Source organism: Rhincodon typus, chromosome 29, assembly GCF_021869965.1.
Source record: "Rhincodon typus isolate 14 chromosome 29, sRhiTyp1.1, whole genome shotgun sequence".
NCBI classification, from domain to species: Eukaryota; Metazoa; Chordata; class Chondrichthyes; order Orectolobiformes; family Rhincodontidae; genus Rhincodon; species Rhincodon typus.
The window spans coordinates 5,055,568-5,068,847 of NC_063360.1; the positions used below are offsets into that span (position 1 = coordinate 5,055,568).

The 13,280-nt window shown below is 41.3% G+C and overlaps 1 protein-coding gene across 3 annotated transcripts in view; it reads left to right on the forward strand.

Annotated features, from left to right (window-relative positions):
- Nucleotides 1–13,280, forward strand: part of LOC109912844 (zinc finger and BTB domain-containing protein 7A) — a 96,617-nt gene that overhangs the window by 54,870 nt on the left and 28,467 nt on the right. Inside the window, exon 1 of one of the 3 annotated variants that reach the window (XM_048614076.1) lies at nt 2,486–2,691. The exons of 1 other annotated variant lie outside the window; for it this stretch is intronic. In XM_048614076.1, coding sequence (XP_048470033.1) covers nt 2,675–2,691 — 17 coding nt within the window. In that variant the 5' untranslated portion in view covers nt 2,486–2,674. Of the gene's footprint in view, nt 1–2,485; nt 2,692–3,079; nt 3,170–13,280 lie in introns of those variants that run through there. One more of the 3 variants, XM_048614077.1, reaches the window with a different exon arrangement.

Below are 13,280 nucleotides of genomic sequence, written 5' to 3' on the forward strand. Positions count from 1 at the left end.
GTTTGAAAATGGGCAGATGATGAGCAGCCATTGGCTGGTGTGCCCTGCATGTGCCACCTCCAACGTATTGCCAGTGAAATGGGTGTATTCTGTTTACACTAATGATGTTCTTCATGACCTTGGTGTGAATTTTCTAATATTGCAAATAATAAAGAACTTGCATTTAAAAGCACCTTTCACAATATTTCAAGTTGTCCAATTAAGAAATTTAAAATCTAGCCACTGATGCAAAAGAGAAACGTAGAAATATGAAAAATAGGAGCAGGCCATTCAGCCCTTTGAGCTTGCTCCACCATTCAATACGATCATGGCTGATCATCCAACTCAGTCCCCTGTTCCTGTTTTCACCCCATATCCTTTGATCCCTTTAGCCCAAAGAAATACATCTGTTTCTTGAAACCATTCAATGTTTTGGCCTCAAATACTTTGTGTGGCAGAGAATTCCACAGGCTCACCATTGTCTGGGTGAAGAAACCTTTTCCTCACCTCAGGCCTAAATGGCCCACCCTCTGTCCTTTGACCATGGCCCCCTGGTTCTGAATTTGCCGGTCATCAGGGATGTCTTTCATTTACGCTATCCAGTCCTGCTAGATTGTTGTAGGTTTCAGTGAGGATTTGGGGCAGTCCATTTGTACACAGTAAGCTCCCGCAAACAGTAGTACAATAAATGACCAGCTCATCTGTTAAGGCATTGGTTGAAGGATAACATTTGGTCAAAATGAGAATTCTGCTGCTCTTTTTAGAGTAGTGCCGTGGAATTTTTTACCCCCTCCTCCTGAGGGGCCAGACAGGGCCTTGGTTTAACACCTCATCTGAAAGGCAGCACCTCTAAGAGGATGCAGCACCCCCCTCAGTACTGTGTTGCTGAAACTGGGTCCTCAAATTTCCACAGTGACATTTGAACCTTCTTGACATTTGGTACCTGTAAGTTAATATCCACACCCATGTGAAGAGGGCCCCTTCATGGCCCCCATGGGGCTTTATGTCATTGGGCGAGGACCACTCTCTGCCCCCATCCACATTTAAGTTCTGCCCAATGAACTTTCCTTGGAACTGATGCCCTTGATGGTAGTCCTGGTGTAGAGAGAGTGAACTAATGTCTTTTCTCCATTTGCTGGCTGCACTCCAGGTTCTACGTGACAAGGCTGTTGGTTTCAAGTGATATAACTTTGAGAGATGTCGCCCTGGTGTATGCTTTTGAATACCTCAGTGGCCATTTCCTCTCCAGATGAATTAAATAAGGGATGTTGCATTTAAGACTGAGGTGAAGAGAAAGTTTTGCTCTCAAAGGGCCATGAGTCTTTGGAACACTCTTCCTCCAGAAAATGCTGGAGGAAGGAGTCACTTAATATTTTTCAGGCAGAGATAGATTCTTGACAGACAAGGGAGTCCAAGGTTGTCAGAGATGTGGTGTTGTACCACAGTCAGATCAGCCGTAACCTGGAACGGCAGAGTAGGCTCGAGGGTCCCAATGATCCTGATTTATATGTTCACATTTGCACTTCGAGCAGAAAAATTTTATTGCAGTATGTGTGTGGTGTCTTACAAATGTTAATAAAGGTAACGTTGCCATAGTCTTACCAGACCATAGGGCTGCCATCTCACTGGAGAGAGACAACTGGTGGTGATTTAACCTCAGGGATACTCTCTCGGGTGAGCGGGTGAGGTTGAGAAGAGAGTCAGCCGCTGCAGGAATTGAAGCAATGCTGTTGGTATCAGTCTACGTTGCAAACCAGCCACCCAGCCAACTGAGCTAACTGACTCCCACATACATAAATATCTCTTGCCTTGGTTTATTTTCTCAAACTGCAACTTCACAATATAAACTCAAATGTTTTAATTAACAAAGTTCAAACACAGAGGCATGAGAAATGTGCAATAGCCCAGAAATTCATGGATGCCACAAATGTAGTGCGTGTACTGTGCCTTTGCCTTTGTATTGAGATATCAAGTGGTGCTTTGTGTGTTCAGTTGAGAGTAATCACAGCATCCCAGAATGTTTTACAACCAATGGAGTATTTATTGAAGTGAAGTCAGGAAATATGGCAGCCAGTTTATATGCTCAAAACTCCCACAAATAGAAATGATATAAGTGACCAGGTTTGGCGTTCTTGTAGCACGGTGGTGATGTTCCTACGTCTGAGCAAGGAGGCCTGGGTTCAAGTCCCATCTTGCTGGAGAGATTTTTAAAGATATAGTTTGAGAAAATTAACCAAGGCAAGAGGTATTTATACATATGGGAGCCAGTTGATGGAGTTGGCTGTGTGGCTGGTCTGCAATGCAGAGTTATACAAACAGCATAACTTCCCTGAGCAGGTTGTTTAGAAAATACTAATAAATGGCCAGGTAATCAGTTTTAATGTTTTTGATGTGGTCGAGGCCCCACTGTTCTTTGATATGGTGCCATGGAATCCTTTACCCCTGCCGTAGACAGCAGGGAGGAGTTTAGCTGTTTGGTTCAGTCAAAAGATGGCACTTTTTGCATTGTGGCACTCTGGCAGATACTGTGAGGAAAAATAACATTACAAACACGGGTTGCCTGTGTTATTGCTGGATTCAGTATGAAGGGTCTGAAACCCTGAGTGAGACTGCGGCTGTGGAAAGGAAAGTTGGACTCCCTTAAGTTATCTCTTATTTTTTTCTTATCTTATTCTAAGTTAATCTGAACGGCGCCATGTATGTACAGCGAAGGTACGCACTTCTCACTGTATTTTTACATTGAATACACTTGACAATAAATGATTCAATCAGGCTATTGAAAAGAGCTGGTTTTATATGTATACTTAATTGCTTTAAAAATCCACAGTTTAAATCCCCACCCCTCGAGGCCAAGGGAGAGAGGAAAAAGAAACTACTGCCAAGACTTTTGTTTCATAAAAATATTTGAATTGGATCATGTTGCATGGTGCAGATTTTTTTTTGTACAACTTTTTAGTAAAGCGGAAGTTAAGAGAATTGACTGTCATCCATGAAAAGCTGACGGTCGGTCAGAGGCTGCTGGTAATCTGTCGGTGCTGACATCCACTTTCACTTTTCTACAAGCAGTTGTCCCTGGGCTGGAGCCAGGCCCTCTGACTAACTGACGGAACTGGATGTCAGAAGGCTGCAGAAAAATAGGTGTCTGTGTTTTATTTTTTAAGAAAGAGGGCTGAGCTGTCTGGCTGTCTTGGTAAGTGCATGCACTGAGCGGCTGCCTGTGATTTTAGTCCCTGAGCTTCCTAATGAAAGCCAAAAGATCTGAGACAAACTCGGCATTCCAAGGTGCCAAGCAAGCATTCCAGTGGTTTGCTGCTTTTCTGAAAAAAAAAGCATGGCACCTTGTGTTGCTTAATTGCCAGCAGCAATGCGACAACAAGATGGTCCCAGAAGCACTGTCGACTCTCAAGTGCAGTCAAATGTTGGGGCGAAGGGACGGGCTGGAAGCTTAAACACAGTTGAGGCCTCTGGATGGTACTGACTCAAAACAGCACCACTCTCCATCCCACTGACCTAAAAATACCCCCTAAAACCCTGACCACACCTAACATCGCTCTGCCTCTGTTGTGTACAGTTTTCATTTTGGGAGGAGAAAACCCTGGGGAGCTCTGTTAAAATGTCAGCCCTCTTTCCACCCCCCCCCCGTCCCCCCCCCCCCCCCCCCCCACCCCGCTCTCTTTTTTTCTTGTGAAAGTTGGAGGAAGGTTAGTGTTCATGTTTTAGGGAAGGAGAGGGGTTGGTGAGTTTTAAATTATGTGCAGACTGAGGAAAGTGAGCTTGTTGACAGGTTGCCCAGCAGTAAACCAGTAGAGTCTGGGAACTGAGAATAACTTGTAAATTAACTCCAGTGATTCAAACTGAGACTTGAAGCAGTCAGCACGCAATGGTTACAGCTGTTAAACGGAGGTACAGCTGAAGTACTTCATCTTTTGATTTTACAAGCATACATTTTTAAAAGGAAGGTAGCTATTTCCTGGTCATTACTATTAATGAGGCCTACCTCATTTATGATGAAGCCTTGGGTGTTTCTGAGGTTGCATCTGAACAGTAGTAATATTTTGCAACTGGTACTTTAACATTAATATCAGACTTTTAGTGATTAGATCACATGTAAAGTACTGTCAAATTTGTTATTTAATTCTGGTCTATAAGCATATTTTATTTGATTTTATAGTAAACTTGTTGTAATGTTGTAAAAACTCCCAGGCCAGGTCATGCTGCCTCATGAGAAAGGAATAGAAAAGTATGCAGATGGGGCTGGTTGAAGCAAATTCAGAGAAGGTTTGAATGGACCTATTGGGTCAAATGGCCTGTGATTGGGATGCACTTTCTTGTAAATGACTGTTTATGTCCCAGCTGACATATTGTGGCCAGTTCTGAACACCATGCTTCAGGAAGGATGTCAGGCCCTTGGTAACCTTACTGTGGTAATTGCCAGAATGGTATCAGTGACTAAGAGCTAATTGAGACTGGGAATGTTCTTGGTGAAGTTCCATAACCACAGAACATAGACTTGGGTCATTCCCAAAAGAGGCAGAAGTGAGCTGAAGAGATTTTATTTAATAGTAGAGAGTTAAGACCTGGAATGTAATATCTGAAAAGATTCAATAATACCTTTCAGTAAAAGAAACTGTAGATCTACTTGGGAACAATGGTGGGGCTTTGGTGAAAGAGCATAGAAAATGGAAATTCTTGGACAACTCTGTTCGGAGTCAGCCCAGGGATGAGGACCAAAAGGTCGTTTTCTGTGCAATGGAGATTTGTTTTAGTATGGTAACTTATTACACTTGAAATGGCATTGTCATCTGGCATTTCTTCATGTAAAAATGATTTACTGCAATGCGACTCGCAAAATATTTTTCTGAGGATTGTCTGAAGGTGTGATATTCCCAACTTCTGTCATTGTATGAAGGTGAAGACAAACACCCTGCACCGTGGTCGGCAAACATTCAGGATGAGGCCTTCCAAAATAAGGAGCACAAAACCACAATTCTAGACCGCTACAGACATTGCCTTTAATTGTGCATCTCATTTCCATGAGCATTATTAAATGGACACTATTCAATCATGAGGAGGAATAAGCTCAATTGGCTTGAGTTGGTGCCAGGTTGAACATGATGGGAGGGAGGGAGGGATAGGTTGACTAATGAAATGTCAGTGCAACCAGGTGACCATAAAAATATGAAACACTATAACTGCGAGCTATAATTGAAATAAGTTCTACATTTCCAGAAAATGTGCAGTGCTAAGATTTGAGGTGACCCTGCTGTGGTGGTTTTGCCTTGCTGTGTTTCTAGAGGCTGGGGAGGTCACTAACCTGTAAATTGTATTGTCTCACACAGGAGTATCTTCCTGGCTGGTCTTTGTGGGAGGACAGCAGATCCTCTGGTTCTCTCACATCCCTGATGTGGAAATAAGTCACTGTTTCCTTTGTCCCTGGTTCAAAGTCCTCCTTAGCAAGCAACATTGTTAGTGGCCCTTCCTTTCACGGATTGCAAAAATTTGAGCAAACGGCTCATCACAATTCTCCAGGACAACTAAGGATTGACAATAAATACTTCTCTTGTAAACCTGCCCAAACAGCAAGACTGATTATTTTGTTAAAGTCCTCCAGAGACAAGGACATGATGAAAACCTAGAGATGAGAGCTTTGGGAATCATGGGTCCACATTTTAAATTTTAATTCCTTGTGGGCATGGGTCTCCAGTACAAAACCTTTTTCTCCCACTTGGTACTGATGGTCAGTCTTACACAGAGTTGCTGGTGTGAGATATGGTCCTTGAGGCAACAGGCGAGGCCCTTTTTCTGGTTGTGATAGAGGTTTGTTTTGGAGAATTGAAACCTTCACTGTGCACGGCCATACCTTTAAAATTGACATTAGGTGTTTGACCTGGTACACAATGACAAGAGCAGAAACCATAGGCCATCAGGTGTTACTGCACAAGGATCAGGAACAATAGCCCTAGCTCATTCTCCCCGAGGAGATTAAATTATAATGAGAGCTCCTTGGTGACCTAGCAGGAATCAACTAATCCAAATTGCAGCATCGAGTTTGAACAGGCGGCGTGGGCTCAATACTATTCAGGTAGCACCTTTCTAACTCACACAGCTACCCACCTTTCTCCTGTACAGATAGATCCCTGTCATTTGGAGAACTTTTGGATTCTGTTCGATTAAAGTACACACGTCAGTGAAGCTGATTGAAACACATTGGACTCCAGTGTGTAATCCACAGAATTTTATTGCTCTGAGCCCCTGCCCACCCCTTGCTCTCTCACACTCTGTTCCCAAGGTAATACAGAGCAAAGATCAACAACAGTAATACTGCAGTAGACAGAATATAGTTGCAAAGTGTGGAAAATGGAATCTGGATTGAGGTATTAAGTAACATAATACCCTAAGATTTAGGATAGGTGTAAAAGTATAATTTGCATTTAAAAGATGGTTCTGAAGTAATGCATTTTCCAATCTCGCTAGTCCAACAACTTGAAAACAGATTTCCATAACATTCAATTTCATTTGTGAAATGGAACTGCTGCATTTAAGCCAGAAGCTTCTCCCTTGACGATCAACCATATTGCATGCAACAACAACTTGCAACACTTTTTTTATCAGGATTCAAAAAATCTCAAAGTACTTCATGAGCGAATGCAGATGCCAGAGAATGATGAATGGTATTGGTCAAAAAATTGTTCATATACATATGTGAATGTTGAAGCTATTAGACCAACTTTTTCATGCAAAAGGCTAAGGAGTCATCTTTTGACACATGATTGTTTTCAAGGGGCTTGCTTTCAGCGCACATGACATGGTTCTGAAAAGAATTGACAAAGTAACAATGGAAGCACGCTGAAACCAAGTATTTCTTCCTTTCTGCTCTTTCTTTCTTTTTTTCCTTTAAGTTAAGGAGTTGCTGTTCCCCCAACGCACCTGGAGGAAACTCAGGACTATTAGATCTATGGTTTCGATGGGAATTGGGTGCCAGGGAAACTCCCGGAAAGGCCATGATGTTAAATGTCAAATGAAAATAGCTGCCCCTTGGCCTTGTTGCAGCAGGATTGAGTTGAATCATCTTTTGCAAGGGCCCGATTTGATTAGCAAGGCCCTCTCTTCCCACAGATGGTGGAGAGCACAAAGCCACACTGTTTGTTAATTCATTGTTTGATCTGGATATTGGCCCCTATTGTTTATTTTCTACATGCCCCTCCCCTCCAACCCATTCTTTCCACACTCTTCCTGTGTTTATTAATGAATAAGAACTGAAGGAAATATATTCAGTTTATTTTTAAAATTTTATCACAAAATTCAAGTTTTGAAATGATTATAGAGATTATACTTTTGTTCTGAAATTTTGGGGATTAGATCCCTAGAAAACCACGTTGACTTTTACATGTGGCATGTGAAAAGCTACTTTTTTTTTTAAAAAAAGGCCCAAAATCACGGAGGACTTGAAATTTAGATGAAATTGATTTTTGCACGAGTACGTAATGATGGGTTTTGTGTGACTTTGGGAGCCAATACCAGAGGAATAAGGCCGGGCTGGGAGAAAGCTCTGCCACATCCAGTGTCAAGGTTTACTGATGGGCCAGAATTAATGGACCTTAACCTATAGAGTTGCCAACAGTAGTGGGATTGGGGGAGAAATTCTAGAACCGAATTGCCAACTCTCTCACCTTTTTTCCTGTGATTTCATCTGTCTCGAGTTGAAATGCTAGTGTCACTGCTGAGAATGCACTTGCCTCCTCCTCCTCTGCTTTTGAGGTGCTTCTGATAGTGTCATGCCTGACCCTCCGTATGTTCTACACCTAAATCTGAACTCTTTCCCTGTTACATTCAGTTGCACATCTCCCGCAACTGACAATCGTGACTGTGCTCTGCTTATTGAGGATACAGATGAATATTGCAGATGATGCTTCAGTGGCATTTTTGGGAGTTCCACGTCTAGGCATTTATAATTGTGTAACATTTACCTGTAGGAGATCTCAAAACTTGACTCATCAGAGTGTCTGTTGCACTGTATGTGTTCTGTAATCTTTAAAACAGAATTGGTATTTGGTGAGAAAAGCTCTGAAGTTGATCAAGGGAGATAGAAAGGGTTCGCTGCATTTTTATTTCATTAATTTGGTGAGAATCTGCTTGGTTCAATAGTCATACCTCTGCCTGCCTGAGCATATGTTGGGTGGGTGTCTAGAAGGAAATCAAACAGAAACTCTGGCCTTGATGCTGTAAACGCTAGCTGCTGGAATTCCTGATTGTTCTGATGTGCCATTACATTGAGGCCCTTACTGCCTGCACTGGTGAGTCACATGGACATTTAAAGATCCTGTCTGATCGGAGCACTGGGATCAGGAAATCCTCCAGTGTTTCTGCCTTGACCAACAGAGTGTAAAGCCATCATGTTGTTTTTGTGGGATCTTATTGTGCACAAAATGGTTGCCACATTGTTCTCCAGCCTCCAACACTCAAAAGTAATTAATTGTATCAATACATTTCTTATAAAAACCTTGTATAAATCCAATTGTTTTTAGAATAACCAGTAAAAGCATTTCATAACCATAGTTTTTTTTCTTCAATTGAGAAATATAGCTAAAGGGTCAATCATTCAAGACCCCAGTAATTTCAGCAAACAAGCAACACACCAATCAGTTGGATTGCAGACCACTAGAGCCTAGTATTGGACAATCCACACAGCAATCATTACTCATTTTGTGAATTTCCTCTTGTTCAAAAAAGCTGGGTATCAGGGAGGAGGAAATACAATTCTTGCTGTGATGCTCAGACCAAGTGTTCTGGATTTGTTCTCCAGATTTGACTATTCTTTTCTTTTTCCTTAATTTATAAGATCCAAAAGATGCACTCCTCCGACCAAATTATCCCCTCCTTTGGTTCCACATTCATTTTGGCCAGATTCCTGTGATACATCTGTCTGTCTTGTATAAATGCACGTTGTTGACAAATCTTTGTTACATGGCCCTGAAAGATTCCACAGTGTTGTTTAAAAGAAAAATGCCAAATTATTTTTACCCCTTTTGTTCCAGGCATTTGTTTATCATTGGTTCCAGTGATTCAGCACAAATGCTACTGATATATCCATCATGTGTTCAGTACAGTATCCGTCATTACACCCCCTCCTTCCCACAGTTTAAAGTGATTGCTAATGTGAGCCCCTGACTTGTAAATTCCAGAGAGCTGTGGTTGTAAATAGAATTTCTGTACCCTGATGCTGTGGGCTGTTTGAAGCTTGTACAGAGGGGTTCATTATCAAGGGCCACTGCACAGCGGAATTAAGAGCAACAGTATATTTATTTGCAAAGCTTTTAAAATAGTCTGTCTGTTAGCTTCAGGATTTTTGGGGGAGGGGAAATAGGATGCACTTATCTGCGCAATAAGTCAAAATAATGTCTGATAGATATTTACTCTTTGAATGTTGACTGTAAGGTATTGCCTGTGGTTCTTATTCTGAGTCCAGTTGTGGGTTCAAATGGCAGCTTAGAGATTTGAGTACAAAATCTAAACCAACACTCCAATGCAGTACTGTGAGGGAGTGCTGCACTGCTAGAGGTGTGGCATTTTGTTTGAGATATTAAACCTATGTCCTCTCAGATCAAAGTGCAATGCAGTCTTTTAAGTTCTGATCAGTGACATGGCCAATATTTATCTTTAAGCTAATACTACCTTAAATGAACAGGTGATCTTTCTTTTTATTTCAATGCTATTTGTGAGACCTTGTTTTGCTGTGTTTCTGTGATGAAATAGTAACTGCACTTCATGAATATTTTATTGGTGGGCATCTCTCGATAGGCTGTCATAACCTTTCCAAAAGTGTATAGGAGAGCTTAGGGAAATTTTCCACACACACAGTCACTTAATTGGCAGTTATTTCACTTAAACTCAATCCCTCCTCATTAAAAGGTACCACATGGATTTTTCAACATGGATTCATTCAATAACAACACTCAATAACAATGGAAACCTGGCTGAAATTTTCACTCCCCACACCCTCCCCTTCCATGGGGAAGAAAGGATGAGTGAAATTTGTCTGTGGCTTTTTTACATTCTGATTTAGTCTTGGATGGATACATGCCCATTAAGCTACCACACTCCTTGTGCATTTTACTATACACTAGGCATGGATTAATGATCCAGAGACTGAAGTTCATAACCCACAATAGCAACTGCTAGATTTTATATTAAATTGAATAAAGGCAAAAATCAAATCATTAATTGTGATCCCGGAACTGCAAGGTTATCCTAAAATCCTGTCTAGTCCATAAATGCCCCTTTTAGGGATGAAATTTTGTCACCCTTACATGGTCCAACCTGTATATGACTCCAGGTGCATGGAAAGGTGATTGACTCTTAGAATTAGAATGAGCTTTACTGTCACTTTTACTCGCATGAATGTAGTGAAAATTTTGTATGTCACCACTTACAGCACCACCGTCGGTACCTAGGTACAATTCATAAGAACAAATTTTTAGGGGGATAATCATTAGAAAAATAAAGATGTAAAAAACTCCAGCAATAAAGAAGAAAAATAATGTCCTATGAAGTAGCCCAGTAAGGGATGGCCAATAAGTGTTGACCACGGCAGCAATGCCCATTCCATGAAAGAACAATAAAAATCCATGTTGCAGAAATGATTTAAAAGAAACTGAATACCACAATGTGTCAGTGCTGTTCATAGTCTTGCTTCTCAAGCACAGGTTTAAACAGACCAGGGAGATGGGCTCACTTGGCCACTTCTATTCAGCACAGACCCCAGTACCTCACATCAGCATTGAACACAAAGAAGGTGGCAAATAGAAATTTGCCACAATCAACTACGCAAGATGGCTGAGTGGAAATGGAAACATACACACATAGAAAAAGAGATGATCAGGGATTTGGGTTTTAACCAACATCTTAAAGGAGACATAAGGATGTGGAGATGAAGATGTTTAGAGAGGCGATTTCGGAGCTTGGGAGCGTAGATGATTGGAGACATAGCTGCCAATGGTGAGGGAATGTACCTGCATTTAACTCTGTTTGCCTGTGCTATACCAGATGTGGAGATCTTGAAATATTAGTCCAACAGAGAATGAACGCCTTGCCTCGAATTTATATTAAAGCTTCCTTGAGCTCAGGCCATCACTATATGCTTCATCATTAATTGCATGACTGATTTTTTTTTTTTCTTAAGTGCTCGACAATTTTCTGCCCTTTTCTGAAAGATCTTAAGTTTGATATTTCCTCTGAAAGAAAAGTGTCAAAAAATGACACTATCTGTACTAAAAGTAAAAATGAATTTGTTTACAATGATCAGGATTCCAAGAATTCCTCAACCTAAAGAAATGCTGAGTGATTTTGTCAGTTTATCTAACTGTGAGTCATTACTTCTAACATCCACAGTTTAATACCATGATCTTGAGAGATGGGCTGTACAATGTGAAGTCTGCATCACATTTTTTATAGCTGTAATGAATGTAATTGAACATTGTCAAAAGTAGGAATTAGTTAGATTACCTCATGCATCATGTCATTCATCTTGAGACTTGTTATTATAAACCTATTTTTAAAAAATAGGCTGTGTGGCCCTTCAGTCCTTTTTAACCTAGAATTGATGACAATGAAAGTTCTGTTCAGATAGGTCACCTTACAAAATGACTGTCTTTTAAAGACTACTTCAGCCATTAAAGTAGCCAGCCCATCTGACTGGGCAATTATAATGTTAGTACTCAACAAACAGCATCTGATAATCATGTTCTTACATTATTAATAAGATTGGCTTAATTTGAGAATGATGTATGATTTGGCCAGAGTCAGAAGTACTATGTGATAGTATCCACATCAAAGAATACAAGTCCTGGAATGAGGAAATCTGGTGACGGAAAAGTAGTGTCCCTAACTTTGGGCCAGAAGTGCAGTATTCACATCTCACTTCCAGGATGTAATGGCCACAGAAGATTTTCATAAAACACTACCAACCAGTTGATGAAAACAAAATGATCTGGAATATAAAGTACCCTCAGTAATAATGATTGTGAAGGTATTACTGATCAGTCATAAAAACCCCATTTGATTCATTAATGTCATTCAGGGAAGGACATCTGATGTTCTTGGCCTGTATGTGACTCCAGACCCACACCCACAGCATTTGACTCTTGGCTGCCCTTGGAACTGGCCGAGCAAGCTGCTTATTTTGAGGGCAGTTAGAGATGGGGAGCAAATATGGGTTTGGCCAGTAACACCCACGTTCAACAAAAAAAAAAACAAAGTCAGTAGGTGGAACTTGCTGTCTTTTCACTCATCTCATCTCATGCCAATTTAGCAAGTACGTTTTAGACAGTGAAGTGAGGCACTCATCCCACACAAGCAAGGAACTTGTTCAGATTCCTAAACCACAGTTGTGACCCTTTATATGTTTATTTGGTGTCTAGTGTTGGTCTAGTCAGGAGCAATGAGTGCTGAGGAACTGTATGCTGCTGGCAAGATCAATGATTTTTATTTTAAATTTGGGTTTCCTTGTGAACAAGAGAATAATTACAACTTCTGCATTCACCATCCACCTCCCCGCACCCCCCCCCCCCAACTCCATGTTCCCATTGGATACTCAGAGATGGCCAACTTAGTACTTTTGCCTTGCTCCTGCCCACAGGCCTTCATCTCATTCCTGCTCAGTTTAGGTACGATTCATTGCCAAAGCTATGGCATCTGGAGTTAAAGTGACCGAGGTATGATGTGTCCAATTTAGAGACAAAAATGTTGGAAATTCCTCCGTGCTGCTTGAAGATATGCGCTATGCTGATGAGGTTGAAGATTGGAAGTGGACAAAAGTGAAATGTATTCTCAGACAGAATTCCAGAGGTCATGATTATGCAGTTTGATTGTGCAGCCTCTGCCTGATTGGGAGACAGGCAAGATAATGACAGGGTGGAAAACAGTGGAAGTAGTAATATTTGGCTGCCATGTGTCATAATGCTGTACCAAAGCTGATAGATAAATACAGCAAACTCAAGCCACTGACTGAAATTGGGCTTTGTCCTGCCGAGCATTTGCAGCATTCTTCAAACAAAGATGACCCGATAAGGCAGGTCTTGTTCTCAGGTTAAAACCAATGCATGGTCTTGCCACTCTCTGTTTCAATTTCTGTCAAAACCCTCCTGATCTTTCTGCTTCCTGACAGCAACGGAAGTCATTAGCAACTGTGTCTTCAGCCAGGTCTAGGTCTCTCTCTCTCTCTCTTCTGTCTCTGTCTGTCTCTCTCTCTCTCCTGTCTCTCTCTCTCTCCTGTCTCTCTCTCTCCTGTCTCTCTCTCTCCTGTC